The 14,806-nt window shown below is 55.4% G+C and overlaps 1 protein-coding gene across 1 annotated transcript in view; it reads left to right on the top strand.

Annotated features, from left to right (window-relative positions):
• The window catches only part of Cnnm4 (cyclin and CBS domain divalent metal cation transport mediator 4), a 40,752-nt gene extending 28,517 nt beyond the window's left edge, over positions 1-12,235 (top strand). Inside the window, exons 2-8 of the mRNA XM_048352292.1 lie at positions 2,356-2,499; positions 2,956-3,090; positions 4,315-4,484; positions 4,639-4,735; positions 9,528-9,712; positions 10,181-10,381; positions 11,668-12,235. Of these exons, the coding sequence (XP_048208249.1) occupies positions 2,356-2,499; positions 2,956-3,090; positions 4,315-4,484; positions 4,639-4,735; positions 9,528-9,712; positions 10,181-10,378 (929 nt within the window). The 3' untranslated portion in view covers positions 10,379-10,381; positions 11,668-12,235. The remainder of the gene's footprint in view (positions 1-2,355; positions 2,500-2,955; positions 3,091-4,314; positions 4,485-4,638; positions 4,736-9,527; positions 9,713-10,180; positions 10,382-11,667) is intronic.
• Positions 12,236-14,806: the final 2,571 nt, after the last annotated feature.

Here is a 14,806-nt window from a genome sequence, read left to right as displayed (position 1 = left end):
GCCCCCCTCCGAGGCGCCCTTCCACACCCCGCCCGCCCCCCTCCGCGGCGCCCTTCCACTCTTGCCCCTCCAGGGGTCACCCGTGCCTGTGAATGTGGGTTACAGCTGTTAGCGAGAAGGTTGTGATGAACTCCTTTTGGGTTATGGCGGAATCTTATCTCCGTAGCATACATTCCTGGGAGAGAAGGTTCTGTGTCTGTGGTGAGGGATGCTTCATTTTGAGGCACCCTTCCCAATGGGCCTTCGGAGACGCTGCACCTTTTTACCTGCTCACCAAGAGCCTCAAAACAGCAGCAGCAGCAGCAGCATTAACTCACACCCGTAACCCTAGCGACTCAGGAGGCTGAGGTCTGAAGACAGACGTCCAAAGCCAGCCCGGTCAGGAAAGACTGTGAGATTCTCATCTCCCACTAACCACCAAAAAGCTGCAAGTGGAGCTGTGGCTCAAGCCGTAGAGCCACCAGCCTTGAGTAAATAAGCTAAAGGACAAGGCCCTGGTCCTGAGTTCAGAATCAAGTTCTATCACAAAAACCAACAGAACCAAACAACCCCCCCCCCCAAAAAAAAACAAACGAACAACAACTAGGCATCACACAGGGTTTTTTTTCTTTTTTTTAGGGAAAACCAGATTGGAAGGTATTGAAAACTGCCTTCTTGAATTCCTGTCCTGGTTTGGTGACACAGTTTTATTCGCCTGCGAGGACCCTGGAGTGTTCTTTTTTCCCTAGAGAGCACTCCTCTAAAGTCATCCTCCAGCGAGTGCCAAGGCCCAGAGAGCGACTCCAGGGCTCTGACCAGGTCATATATGGCGCCTTCATTGGTTCCTCTCTGGAAAGATGCCAGGCAATTTGCAGTTGAGGCCAGCAAAGGGCCTGACCTGTCCTGACGGCCACCTTTGTGTGCTGTGGTGACTAGCGTGGGTGTGAAAACCGTTCAGAAGCCGTGCTCCCCTCAGCATGGGGGGAGGCACCACCATGGTGTTTTGCTTTCTTTGGAGACCCCATGTCCTTTCTGTTCTTCCAAAGGGATCCTTGGGCATCCTGAAGAGTCCCATGAGTAGGGAGAGGGGTTTTCTGTGGCCCCGAAGGTCTTCCGAAGGTGTCTTGAAAAAATTCAGCTTTACAATGAGGCCGCCTCTAATATTAGCTTGGGAAGGGATTCCCTGCCAGAGACCCAAATTTGACCTTCATGACCCCTATGGCTTTTTCTTAGTTTGTTCTAAACTTGTGTGTCTTATCCTTTTACCGCCCCCCCCATCTCTTTTTTGCCAGTCCTGGGGCTTGAACTCAGGGCCTGAGCACTGTCCCTGGCTTCTTTTTGCTCAAGGCCAGCACTCTGCCACTTGAGCCACAGCGCCACTTCTGGCCTTTTCTATATATGTGGTGCTGGGGAATCGGACTCAGGGCTTCATGCACGCTAGGCAAGCCCTCCACCGTCAAGCCACCTTCCCAGCCCCACTTCTATCCCCTTAACCCCCGACCCCGCTTGGTGTGGGCATGCAGCTCCATTCCTGTCTAGAGTGTGGGCCAAGCCCTTCTCGGCTGTCAGCCTTTTGTTTTGCTGGGGCTGGGGGCAAAAAGCAAGGTAGACACCCCAAAAGAGAGCCTGGGAGCTTCTGCACAGACCTCTGCCCCACCCCTACCTCCTCATCGCCCCTGGCTTGCTCCAGGTGGAGGGAGAGGCCCCTTTCTAATTACAGGCTCTGCCCAGCCTAATTACAGTGGGCTAATTTGTTAATGGCTCTGGGAACTGAGAACCTTCCCCTTGGGAAGTGTGGCAGCCTCTGGGTCCAGGCAGGGGAGAGAGTGCGAGGCCGGGGGTGACCGCGTCAGACCCCCATCCGGCTGCCCTTGTTGTATGGGTCTGTCTGCTGTCTGAGAATCCCAGGAGCCTGGCACCAGGCACCAGGCAGGACCTCGTTGCGTTCATCCTCTTTAACCAGGGATCCTTGCTGGCCGCCAGAGGCGCGTTCCTGTAATCCCAGCTAGTAAGAAGGCCGAGATCTGAGGAGCACCACTGGAAGCCGGCTCCGAGATGGGACGTTTGTGAGGCTCTTATCATTAATTAACCACCAAAAAGCCAAAAGTGGAGCTGTGGCTCAAGTGGTAGAGCACCAGCCTTGAGCAAAAAAGCTAGAGGAACAGTGCCCAGGCCCTGAGTTCAGGCCCAGAGCCAGCTGAGTGAAATACCTTTAAAAAGACTTCTTTTGCGCCAAAGTGACACGCGTTTAGTACAAGCATCAGAGGCCTCAGCGGGCAGGAGGAAACCTGCGTGACTGCGCCCCGGGACTCCTGACCCCCAGTGTGCCGACACTGGGGCGGAGGGCCGGTCTGACTCAGCGCACTGTCCCCACAGGGAAGTCCCACCTGGCCATCGTGCAGAAGGTGAACAATGAGGGCGAGGGCGACCCCTTCTACGAGGTGCTGGGCCTGGTCACTCTGGAGGACGTCATCGAGGAGATCATCAAGTCTGAGATCCTGGATGAGTCGGACATGTACAGTGAGTTTGGCCCTCTCCACGAGCCCAGAATCCGTGTGTCCGTCCCCCCCCCCCCCACGGGAAGGCCTCGCACGGGGCCGGCTCTGCTGCCCACGCCCAGCTGGCTGCCGGGAGCAGGGCGTTGGGCGCGGGCGCCGTGGGAGGAGGCCTCCCTTGCCCCCCCTGGCGGAGCTGGCCTGGCACCAGCGCTCACCCCCTAGTCCTAGCTGCCCGGGAGGCTGACACCTAAGGATCGCAGTTCAAAGCCAGCCCAGGCAGGGAGCTCCAGGAGAGTCTTACCTCCAGTTAACTCCCAAAAACAGCAGAAGTGGAGCAGTGGCTAAAGTGGTACAGCGTGCGCGCGCGCACACACACACACACACACACACACACACACACACACACACACGAGCTGGAGAGCCGGGTTCCCAGGGCTCAGGGACCAGTGCTCTTAGTTCCAGGTCCTTTCTCTTGCAGCTGACAACCGAAGCCGCAAACGGGTGTCTGAGAAGAACAAGCGTGACTTCTCAGCCTTCAAGGACACCGACAGTGAACTCAAAGTAAAAATCTCGCCGCAGCTCCTTCTGGCTGCCCATCGCTTCCTGGCCTCAGGTGAGAGTGTGTGGAGGACGGTCTGGTGCCGGTGGAGACACCGCCCCAGGGGAAAGTGCTGCCCCTCGGTCACTCGCCCTCCTGGGACACAGAGCCGCCCCCCTCCCTCCCCCTTCCCTGGGGCAAGCCCTGCAGGTCTTTGCTGAGAGTGGCTCCACTTTCAGACTTCCAGAAGTGTCAGAGTGTTGAGAGCGAGCCTGGGGAGCCGGGCGCAGCGGCTCACGCCTGTGACCCCAGCTACTGGCAGGCAGGAAAGCCCATGCGACTCTTACCGCTCCTGAGCCAGCAGAAAGCTGCAGGTGGAGCTGTGGCTCAAGCGGTAGAGCACCAGCCTGGAGTGATAAAGCGAAGGGACAGCATCCAGGCCCCGAGTTCATGCCCCAGTGCGGACACACACACAGAGACAGACCATAAGCACGGGGCACCTGAGGGCCGTGGCGTACGGAGGAGGAGTGGGGCACGCACCGCTCGCCCCACGCCCCCCTGCCTCCCATCCCCCCCCCACCCCTGCGCATGGGCCGCCCCGCCCCCACAGGAAGACCCGATCCACGCCTCGCCTCGGGACACGCAGGACAGCCGCCCACTTCCCTCTTCCATAACCCAGCCTCCGTCCCCCCTCACCCGCTGCGGGGCACTGGGGGCACTGACGCCCGTCACTTTATTTTTCCTTCTGTGAGGCTGGTAAGGATGATAATTATAGGGACATTTATGAAGTACTGTCTACATGCTCAGAATTTATCCTTAACTGCTCTGTGTGTATTATCTCAGGGTTGGGTTTTTTTCTTTTTGGCCAGTCCTGGAGCCTGAACTCAGGGTCTGGGAACGGTTCCAAGCCTCTCTGATCAAGGCTAGCCCTTGAGCCACAGCGCCACTCGGGGCTTTTCTGTGTGTGTGGTGCTGTGGAATCGCACCCAGAGCTTGGTGCACGCCACGCGAGCACTCTTCCCACCTTCCCGGCCTGGGTTATCCCAGTGGAGCACAGAAACCTCCTGTGGGGTTTTTATCCATTCATCACAGATAAGAAAATCAAGCCACAGTTCCGTAATTTATTCAAGGTCACTGCTTGTTAGCACAGAAGCCATCCTTTGGGTCTGTGGATGGGAGGGGAGAGGCTGCTGCCCTTCAGAGGGCAGCTCCCCTGTGACTGCTTCCAGAGCCACCCAGCCCAGCCCGTGTGACGTCTCCTCCCTCCCTCCCTCCCTCCCTCCCTCTCTCTCTCTCTAGAGGTGTCCCAGTTCAGCCCGTCTTTGATATCCGAGAAGATCCTGCTGCGACTGCTCAAGTACCCGGATGTCATTCAGGAACTCAGGTTTGATGAGCGTAACAAGTACTGCTCGGGCCATTACCTGTACACCCGGAACAAGCCGGCTGACTACTTCATTCTCATCCTGCAGGCGAGTGTGCCCGCCCGCCCGCCTGCCCGCCCCTGGCCCGCCCCCCCCCCCCCCCCCCCGCCTGCCCCTCCCGAGCTCGGCAGGCCTCCAGAGCCAGCCCTCCCTCCCTCCCCTGTCTCTCTGAGGTTGTAACCCCAGCCCCGTGTGGTTGCAGGGGAAGGTGGAGGTGGAGGCAGGGAAGGAGAACATGAAGTTTGAGACGGGCGCCTTCTCGTACTACGGGACCATGGCCCTGTCTTCAGTCCCCACTGGTGAGTTGAGGGGCCGGGTTGACGCGGTCCTCCAACACGTGGGAAGCGAGAGGGTCCAGCCGGCTGAGGAGAGGAGGCCATGCAGGCCTCTGAGCTGCCGGGCCTGGAGGAGAGAGAAGGGGTGTGTCCTGAGCTGGCCGCCCAGCCTGCTGGGAGGAGGGGCGGGGCGGGGCCTCCGCTGGTGTTTAGCTGGGGCAGGAAGTGGGAAAGGGTCTTTGGCCTTTGAGGGGTAGCATAAGGAGATTAGAATGGACCAGCAGGGGATCTTGGAGACCTTGGGGACACCGCTGACCTCTCAAGTAGAGGCAGGTGGAAGGGCACGGCTATAGGATTTGGTGTCCAAATTGCCAGTGTTTTTAAGAGCCAGGCCAGGGAAATGGACGGAACTAGAACAAATCACGTTGACAGAGATAAGCCAAGAACAGAGAAACAAACCACACATGATCTCCCTGATATGCAGGTGTTAGATTTAAAATGCAACGAGATAGGACAAAGCAAAACCAGTACACAGTGAGACCAAAAGACGACAGTCCTGGGAGAAAAGCACCAAATAGTAAGACCCAAGCACCTCTTCATAGTCACATAAAATAATAGACTGAAAAGAACTCCAAAGATAAGGAAACACAAAGGACCTCTTCTTAATTTGTCTTATCGTTTTTTGATGACTCTGTATTCTTTACCTCACATATAGTGTATACATGTGCACACCTGAGGGAAGCTGGGAGATGGGCAGAAATGAATGGAAAGCGGGTGAAAAAATACAGCAGAGGGGCCCAACAGCTGCACTGGACATTGATGAAAGTGAACTAAGCAGCTCAAGGGCAGGAATGGGAGGGAAGGAATGAGAGAAAGAGGGGACAGATGGTACTAAGCAAAAGGAAAGAAATGTACCTATCATGCAATCGGGAAGAAATTGTGTTATTGGTAATGTTCATGGAACTCATAAGCTCTGTAGATTAGAATGATGATGTTCATCATTGGGAAGGTAGAACTGTGTGCTGTGAAATTTATGTAGTTACTTTATCTTAATAAAGAAAAAAAAGTCAGATATCTTATAAAAAGAAGAGCCAGGTCAGGGCCTGTCGGCCTGGGTGGGCTGTGGCTTTTGGTGGGGGCTTTGCCACTGTTTTTGGAATATAGAGACTCGGGGGCAGCCCCCGGAGGAGTGATCAGCCGTCACAGGAGTCTTTGGCCACATCTGCACAGACCGCCCCTGTTTGGGAGGCTCAGTTTTGCAGGCTAAGCTTGCCCCGCTGGGCTCCCGCCTGTGTGCACCTCTGGCCTGGGGAGGGGCCCCAGAGTCCTGCAGGGTGGAGATTCCAGCCCCTCCGCGGTATCTAGGACGGGGCTGTGATTCCTGGAGATCTCTTGTGGTGCCTGCCACTCTGTATGGACCAGAAGGGCCCAGGGTTGGAGGCCAGGCAGCTTCCTCTGCATTCCCTGCCCGTGAGGAGCCAGGGCACTTCAGGGTCCTGGGGTGGGGGACACATACAGCTCTGGAGCCAGGCTCCTGGAATTCACTTGTCCCATGCCACTTGGGGAGATCTGTTTTTTTTTTTGAGTCAGAGCCTCACTTTGGTAGCATAGGCTGGCCTTGAACTCATGACCCTCCCACCCTGGGGCTGCCCTGCCTCAGCCTTTGGAGTGTCGGGATTACAGACATTGTGCCTGGTTAATGTCTGGAAGAATTCTTGTTCAGAAAAGCTCCCAGGCCTAGCTTCTGTGTGGCCGCAGAGGACTGTCAGAGTCCTGGCTCTGGCCTTCCACCTGTACATCCTCAGATTCCACTTGCAGTGGCAGGCAGGAGCCATGACTCTGGGCATCCGTGACCGGCTCTGTCCTCCTGGTCTGCCCAGTGTGCACCTGTCAGGCCTGTCGCCGTCCTGTCCCCACCCAGGTCACTGACCTCCTCCTTCTTGCCCTAGTTCCTTCTACCCAGGTCGGGTGTCCGCCTGGCAAGAGAAACTCTCTGCTCTGCTGGCTCTCAGGTAATGTGGCATGCGGACAGCGAAACAGTGCCACCTGCTGCCCAAGTCGAGCGCTGCAGCGGCATTAACCTAGCCCCACAAACGCCTACCTGGGCATGCTTGGGAGCCAGCCAGCACTTGGGGCCTCCCCAAAGATTCCCCAGTTCTTCAGAAGGCATACCCCCTCCCTCCCCCACATAAAAATCAGCACCCCTATGCACACACCCCTTCAAGGACTGCTCCAGGCTGCTCCCAGGCCTTGGCAAGGTGACATGGCTTCTCGCCAGCTCTCTGAAACCCTTCCTGTCCCCCTGCCTTGCTTTCCAGTCCGTGGCCCGGTCCACCCGGCCGCCGGCCACCCGAGGCCGCAGTACAGCGGCGAGGGAGCCGCCCCACGGGCAGAACGCCTGCGGGCCGGGGCTCTAGCTGCCGGCCTCTTCACCTGGCAAGTGGGACCACCTTACAGGCATTTCATGGCGCTGTCAGGCTGTGCGCGAGAGAATCGCAGCTAACATGGCTTCCAGTCAGAAAGCATTTAGGAAAAGACAAGATACCTATCCTAGGAGTCAGGGGACAGTCCTGGCGGGACACATCCGGTTGAGGCTCCTTAGGGTTCCGAGGTTTCAGGCCCTGACGGCACTGAAGTGGTGGTGGTGTGGATGGAGCCCAGGGCTTTAGCTTGCTAGGCAATTGCTTCACCGCTGTGTCACACCCCCAGCCCTTCAGTTCTTTTATTATTTCTTTTTTTTGGGGGGGGGGTTGTGCTGGTCCTAGGGTTTGAACCTCAGGGCCTGGGCGCCGTCCCTGAGCTGCTTCTCTAGCCCTCTACCACCTGAGTCACAGCGCAGACTCACGGACTTTCCTGCCCCAACTGGCTTTAAACGGTGATCCTCAGATCTTGGCCTCCTCAGTAGCTGGGATGATAGGTGTGAGGCACCGCACCTGGCAAGGTTTTTTTCTTTTCTTAATGCTTCTGAACACACTATGCTATTTTGCTACTCTTTAAAAAAATAATGGGAAGGTGGGTTTGAAGAAGTCCTTCATGGCCCTCTTCCAGCCTCACGGGTGTGACTTTGAAGCTGCTCGTGTCCCACGGCTGGCTCCGTGGCTTGAGTCCTGGTGCTTTTACCTGCCCTGAGCACCGGTGTGATCCCCACGGGGCGGGCTCTCCCCCCAGGAGCCGCCTGGCACCCTGCCAGGAAGCGCGCCTTGGTCTGTCCGTCTCAGCGTATTTGTGGTGGTTGTGTTTATTATAAATAACATGCTTGCATAAAAAAACTATGCAAAAAGATTTCTCTACATTGAAGATCATGTCCTTAATTACGAATTTTTTCTTTTTTCTTTTCTTTTTTTTTTTTTTGCCAGTCCTGGGCCTTGGACTCAGGGCCTGAGCACTGTCCCTGGCTTCTTCTTGCTCAAGGCTAGCACTCTGCCACTTGAGCCACAGCGCCACTTCTGGCCGTTTTCTATATATGTGGTGCTGGGGAATTGAACCCAGGGCTTCATGTATATGAGGCAAGCACTCTTTGCCACTAGGCCATATCCCCAGCCCTCTTTCTAGAACTTCTATGACTTCTACTTTGTCACTAACTTGTTACTTGAAAATGCAGTTCCTGAAACCACTTAGCAGGAGAGCGCTTATATAGCATGAATGAGACCCTGGTTTCCGTTTCCAGTAGTGAAGAATAAAAAAAAAAAAAAAAAAAAGTAAATTCAGTTCCTGATTCTGCGTTAACAATCACTAACTAAAAAGCATTTTACTATTCAAATAATGAGTGTGAAATATCAGGTAATACCCCTAGAATTTCTGGTGATGCTACTTAAAGTTAGCTACTTCTACTTATACAAGAGCATCTATTTCTTGTTCCTGGAGGAGGCTCTACTACCTAGTCATAGAATAGCCAGACTATTTTCCTACTTTTACACAGCTAACTTGGCTTCGCTTGGATAAAGCCTGTGTTCAGTTGAGCATGTTTGCTGCTCCCACTGGGATGGGGATAAGATTGTCCAGTGGTTAGTAACTCAGTAAATTGAATAGCACATCAGCTCCGTCCACTCCCTGTTTGTTTCAATAAGCTTCATGCTTCACAGTGAACGTTTTTGTGCATTTCATTGTTCTGTAAGGGTTCTCAAAACTGAGCACTAGAGATGTGCAAAACGTGCATGCCAGTTCCTCCTGGACTTGCCTGTCCTTCAAGCCTGCCCCATGCGGGGACCTCTGAGTTTCTGTGACGGGAGCTGTCGTCAGGCTCGCTGGGGTAGTCAACGCAGAACACACCTTTGCCCCTCCAAGACAGGACCGCGTTGCGCTGGGGCCGGGGCCAGGGATTCCTAGCGAGACAGTGCTCTTTTTCCTTTGTGTCAGTGCTCGGGCTTCAACTCAGGGTGTTAGGCTCTCAGCCTTCTTGCTCGTGACTGGTACTCCACTACTTGAACCACGCCTCCACTTGTGGCTTTTGGCTGGCTGACTGGGGTTAAGCGTCTTCCAGGTGTGTCCGCCCAGGCTGGCTTTGAGCCGCTCTCCTTAGCTCTCGGCCTCTCAGGTGCTGGGATCCCAGTGTGCACCACTGTGCTCAGCCTGGACGGTTTTCCTTCTAATAAGAATTTTTGTGTGAAGGTACGCTGCTTAGCTGTGATGGCGACAGTAGTGGCCGTCACTCTGTGTCTCTCTCGGGTTTGATTTTCTGGCTGCTTGGCTCTAACAGCCTGGTTCACATGGGTTGCATGACCCTTTTTCTAAGCCCCTCCCGGCGGGGGCCGGCCCTCGGGAGGCGGGCTGGGCGTGGGGGCCGCTCAGCCTGATGCCTCTGCCCCCCTCCCCGCAGACCGATCCCCGTCCCACCCGGTCCCGCTCAGCCGCTCCGCCTCCCTCAGCTACCCGGACCACAGCATGGACGTCTCCCCCTCCGCCACCCTCACCAGCAGCTGTAACCAGTTTGGCAGCTGCGGCCTGGGCCAGTACACCTCCGACTTCAGCGTCCGCGCCCTGATGGACCTGCAGTACATCAAGGTGAGCCCCGCCACGGCCCTCTCCACCCCGCGTCCCGCACGGAAGGCCAGACGCTCCTCCTTCCTCTCCCTGCCCGTGTGCTGTGTGTGAGCGCACGCGTGCACGCACACACACGCACACACTTGTTCTGGGGTGTGAACTCAAGGCCTGGGAGCTGTCCCCGAGCCTTTTTTGTTCACGGCTAGCCCTCTCCCACTTGAGCCCCAGCGCCATTCCCAACATTTTGGGAGGAGTCTCACGGACTTTCCTGCCCAGGCTGGCTTTGAACTGCGGTTCTCAGCCCTCAGCCTCCTGAGTGGCTAGGGTCACAGGCGTGAGCCGCGGTGCCCGGCCCTGCCCCGTGTCCTGGGTGTGAGTGTAGCCACCCCTGGTGCTCAGGCCCTGCACTGTGGCCTCGGTCGGGCCGCGGGCCCTCCTCCCGGCCTCTGCCCTGCGCCCTCAGCCCTCGGCCTCGCCCTCCTTTCTCAGATCACCCGGCAGCAGTACCAGAACGGGCTGCTGGCCTCCCGCATGGAGAGCAGCCCTCAGTTCCCCCTGGACGGCTCCACCTCCTGTGCCGAGAACTTTTCCGAGAAGTCCCAGCTGTCGGTGGTGGACGAGACCACGACTCTTCTCAATGAGCGCAACTCCTTGCTACACAGAGCCTCCCAGGAGAGCGCCATCTGACAGGGGGGCCTGGGGGCCCCCCGCCCACCCTGCGGGGGCCTCCCTGGTAGGCCCACATGAAGACAGGGAGCCTGTTAGGCCAGAAGGGGTGCAGGCGGGTAGACAGCCTGCAGAACCGAGCAGCCGGCCAGCCTTCCCCAGGAGCCCGGCCGGGCTGCGGGGCGGCCGCGGGCCAGCCACGCGGGCAACCGCTAGCTTTTTACCGGGAGAATTTCTAAGCTCGGCTCATTGCTCCTCTTTTTAAATATCATTTGGGGAAGGGAAGACAGGGTTAAGGAATTTTATATTCAAAAAGAATCTTTTCCAAAAAGACTTTGAGGGAGGAGGGTTCCTCACCCAGGGAAGTGAGAGCCGTGCTCCGCTCCGGCCGATGGTCTAGTCCCCCCCCCCCCCCCGTGGGGTGCAGCGCCCCCAGGAGCAGCTCAGCTTGTCCTAGGAAGCCGAGAACTGGGGGACGCGGGACCGGCTGGAGTCACTGGGGAACTGTGATGGGGACAGGAAGCCCGGTGACAGTGGGGAGCACCTCTCCTGCTGCCAACCACTGGATCCAGAAACCTCCCAGAACTCTGCTGCCGGCTGGGCTGGGGACCCTCCCCACCCCCATGTGCATCTCCGGGAGGGACGGGACAGGACGGCCGCCTCCGCCCCGGGTGTTTGGCGGTAGGACTGCTTCCGGGCTGCTCAGGCCCTGCCCTCACTTTTACCAAAGGTTCCCCCCTCCACGGGGAAGGCACCCTACCCGACTTGTCTGTGTTGTTAGCAGTTAGCACCACCCACTGCCCACAGGGGTCAGGCTCAGCTGGCCTAGGGCCCCCCCCCCCGGGGGGGAACGGGGAGAGGGGCTGGTCTGCCATGTCCTCTTCTCCGTAAAGGCCTGCGGCTCGCGGGGCCCTGGTGAGAGGCGCACCGCCGCTGTGACCCCCTGCGCTAGCCCCCGTCCTGGGAGGGAGCCCGGCTTCCGCCACAGGAAGCTGGGCCCCGTCCATCCCGCTGAGCGGAGCCGACGCCGGGCCGTGGTGGAGGAGAGGCCGCAGGCCCCGCCCCGGCGTCGTTTTTATTCACTCCCTTCCTCAGCCAGTGGCGGATCCTAACTCCTGGGGCCAGGCTGTGTCTCGCCCCAGGTCTGAGGGTGGCCCCAGCACAGACTTTACCCCTGGAAGAAAAGGCGGTGACAGGCTGTCCACCGTAAAGAGAACCACCTGACCTTTGACACCACCCCCCCCCCCCCCACACACACAAAGGAAACTCCTAGTTCTCTACAAGAGCAGCTTGCGCCTGAGTCCCTGGAGGAACTGGCCCTGCTGTGTTCCTGACGGCGCCAGGTGGAGCAAACGCATGGCCACGTGAGCGGGTGCGAAGCAAAAGGAGCAGGTGCACACCCTTCTGCAGCTACCTCTTTGCACATGGTTACTACCAACTGACAGGCCTCTCCCCTCCCCTCCTCACCCGCCCCACTGACAATCACTTCTTGCAGAGGGTCGTAATTATTTCCAAATATTACTGGTCCAATGACTTCCTCCTCCCAGTGCAATTTTTCACTTCCTATTCCAACCTCTGGTTCCTAGGCTGAGCCATACCCCGGAACTACTCCGCATGTCTCCCACGTGAGACTTCGCCGTTGGCATCCAAATGGGTAGGCGATCACAGCCACCTTAGCAAATAACTCCTATTTATTTTGCATAAAATTTTAATTTGTATATTTTTGTGATTTATTTTGGCATTGTTATGAGTTTGACTCTCGGGGAGTTTTGTTGTTATGACTCTTGTGTCTTTTGTCACAAAACAATGATAATATTTGCTGAACAATATATGGAATTTATTTTTGATTGGTAATAAAATGAAATATGTTTAAGTCTTGGTGAGTGTATAGCTTGCCTGTTTTGTTTCTGTCCATATTTAACATCTGTGGCAGACAGAAGTGACTGTCATTTGTAATGGCCAGGGGCAATAAAGTATTCTGGGACTCTGAGCCGTGAAATGCAAGAATTAGAATCTACAAAACACTTGTAATCGAGGCTGATGCGGGATTACCTTGTAGCTGAGGAATCCTCAGCACATGCTTTCTATAGTTGTGCAAAGGGCTCCCTCCCACAACCAAGACTCAGCAGCCAACAGACTGGGGTTTGAAAGGGAGGCACTGGAGCCAGGCGTGGGAGTTAGGAGAGTGCAGCAGAAGATCCCAAGTTCAAGACTAGCCTGAGCTACAAAATGAGACCCTGCTCTCAAAAAGGAGAAGAAGAGGGAAGGGAAGGGAAGCAATTAGGGAGACAACGAAGGAAAGGGTATTTAGAGAGATGGAGTAGCAAGTCATGTACAGATGGACATTCCATTCCACATACATTTGCCAACTCCTCAATGAATTTAGAGGAAGGACCCCCACCCCCCCGCGCTAGGGAGCCAGCCACACAAGTGACTTTCCACTTACTGTCTCCTTTCGAGAGACTTCTCCCAGTCTTTGTGAGGCTCCAGACTTCACTGAAGTTTCTGTTCAAATGGGCTGGGGATGACGCTCAGTGGTACAGCTTTGCCTAGCATTTGTGGAGCCCTAGGTTCAAGACCTTCCCTAATTTGTCTAAGACAGAGTCATCTCAATCTCTTGGTCTCCCTAGCTTGCTTTTTTTTTTCTTTCTTCTAGTACTTAGTGCTAAAGATTTGAAATGCAGACCTGTGCTGTTGCTGCATTAGAATCTAAGTTCCATGAGGGCAGGGGCTTGATCTCCTGCCCACAGTCCTAGCATTAGAACAGCAACTACCCGGCACAGGTGCTAGTGGAGGAAGCATTTGAATGAAGGGATAGCAACACAATAAGGTAAGTACCAGGTGGGGGGGGGGGGCACATTGCTCCCTTAACCTTGACTGGAAGGAGTCAGCAAGTCAGGGAACACCATTTAGATGGAAGGACATTGGAGTCAGCAAGTCGGGGGCACCATTCAGAGGGAAGGACACTGGAGCTAAGCCTCGAGAGGTAGAGGAGTTACTTAGCCAGTGAGGTTTCACCCAATGAGGTTTTTGTTTTGAGGCAGGTTTCACTTTGTCGCCAGACTGGTCTTAAATTTATGAATTTTAAGCTCAAGAATAAACACTTCAGCCAAGCATGTTGTAAGCTAGCCCTGTAAAGTGAATAGAAATCTTAACTCAAAAATAAGATAAAAAGCTGTGTGCTGGCCGCGCATGCCTCTGCAGTCCTAGCGGCTCAGGAGGCTGAGACCTGAGGATTGTGGTTCAAGGCCAGCCTGGGCAGGAAAGTGTATGACACTTTTACCTCCAATTAATCAATCCCCCCCCCCCCACCAAAAAAAAAAAACACCTAGAAGTGGAGCTGTGGCTCAAGTGGTAGGTAGACCACTAGGTTTTTGTTGTTGCCAGTCTTGGGCCTTGGACTCAGGGCCTGAGCACTGTCCCTGAGCTTCTTTTTGCTCAAGGCTAGCACTCTACCACTTGAGCCACAGCGCCACTTCTGGCCATTTTCTGTTTATGTGGTGCTGAGGAATCGAACCCAGGGGTTCAGGCATGCTAGGCAGGCACTCTACCACTAAGCCACATTCTCAGCCCCTGCTTTTGAGAGAGAGAGTGTGTGTGTGTGTGTGTGTGTGCGTGCGCGCGCACACACGCATTAATCTTGGGGCTTGAACTTGGCCTGGGCACTGTCCCTGAACTTTTGTGCTCAAGGCTAGTGTTCTACTACTAGAGCCACAGTTCTACTTCTGGCTTTTGGTTTTATTGGAGATAAAAGTCTCAGACTTTCATGGCTGGACTGGATTTGAACTGTGATCCTCAGATTTCAGCCTTTTGAGTAGTTAGGATTACAGGTGTGAGCCACTGGCACCTGGCACTGTTTTGTGGAGGGACTCTCCAACATTTCTACCTCAGCTGGCTTCAAACCTTGATCCAACAGATCTCAACCTCTTGAGTAGCTAGGTTACAGGTATGAACTGCTGTCTACCAACTTTTAAGATACCTTGGTATAGGGGCTGGGAATATGGCCTAGTGGCAAGAGTGCTTGCCTCCTACACATGAAGCTCTCAGTTCGATTCCCCAGTACCACATATACGGAAAACGGCCAGAGGGGGCGCTGTGGCTCAGGTGGCAGAGTGCTAGCTTTGAGCAAGAAGAGGCTAGGGACAGTGCTCAGGCCCTGAGTTCAAGGCCCAGGACTGGCCAAAAAAAAAAAAAAAAAAGAGATACCTTGGTATAATGATTATTAAGACTGAAGCTACGGGCTGGGGATATAGCCTAGTGGCAAGAGTGCCTGCCTCGGATACACGAGGCCCTAGGTTCGATTCCCCAGCACCACATATACAGAAAATGGCCAGAAGTGGCGCTGTGGCTCAAGTGGCAGAGTGCTAGCCTTGAGCGGGAAGAAGCCAGGGACAGTGCTCAGGCCCTGAGTCCAAGGCCCAGGACTGGCCAAAAAAAAAACAAAAAAAA

Source organism: Perognathus longimembris, chromosome 8 (assembly GCF_023159225.1).
Source record: "Perognathus longimembris pacificus isolate PPM17 chromosome 8, ASM2315922v1, whole genome shotgun sequence".
Classification (NCBI taxonomy): domain Eukaryota; kingdom Metazoa; phylum Chordata; class Mammalia; order Rodentia; family Heteromyidae; genus Perognathus; species Perognathus longimembris.
The sequence above is the reverse complement of the archived record's forward strand: the minus strand, read 5'-3'. Positions and strand labels throughout refer to the sequence as shown.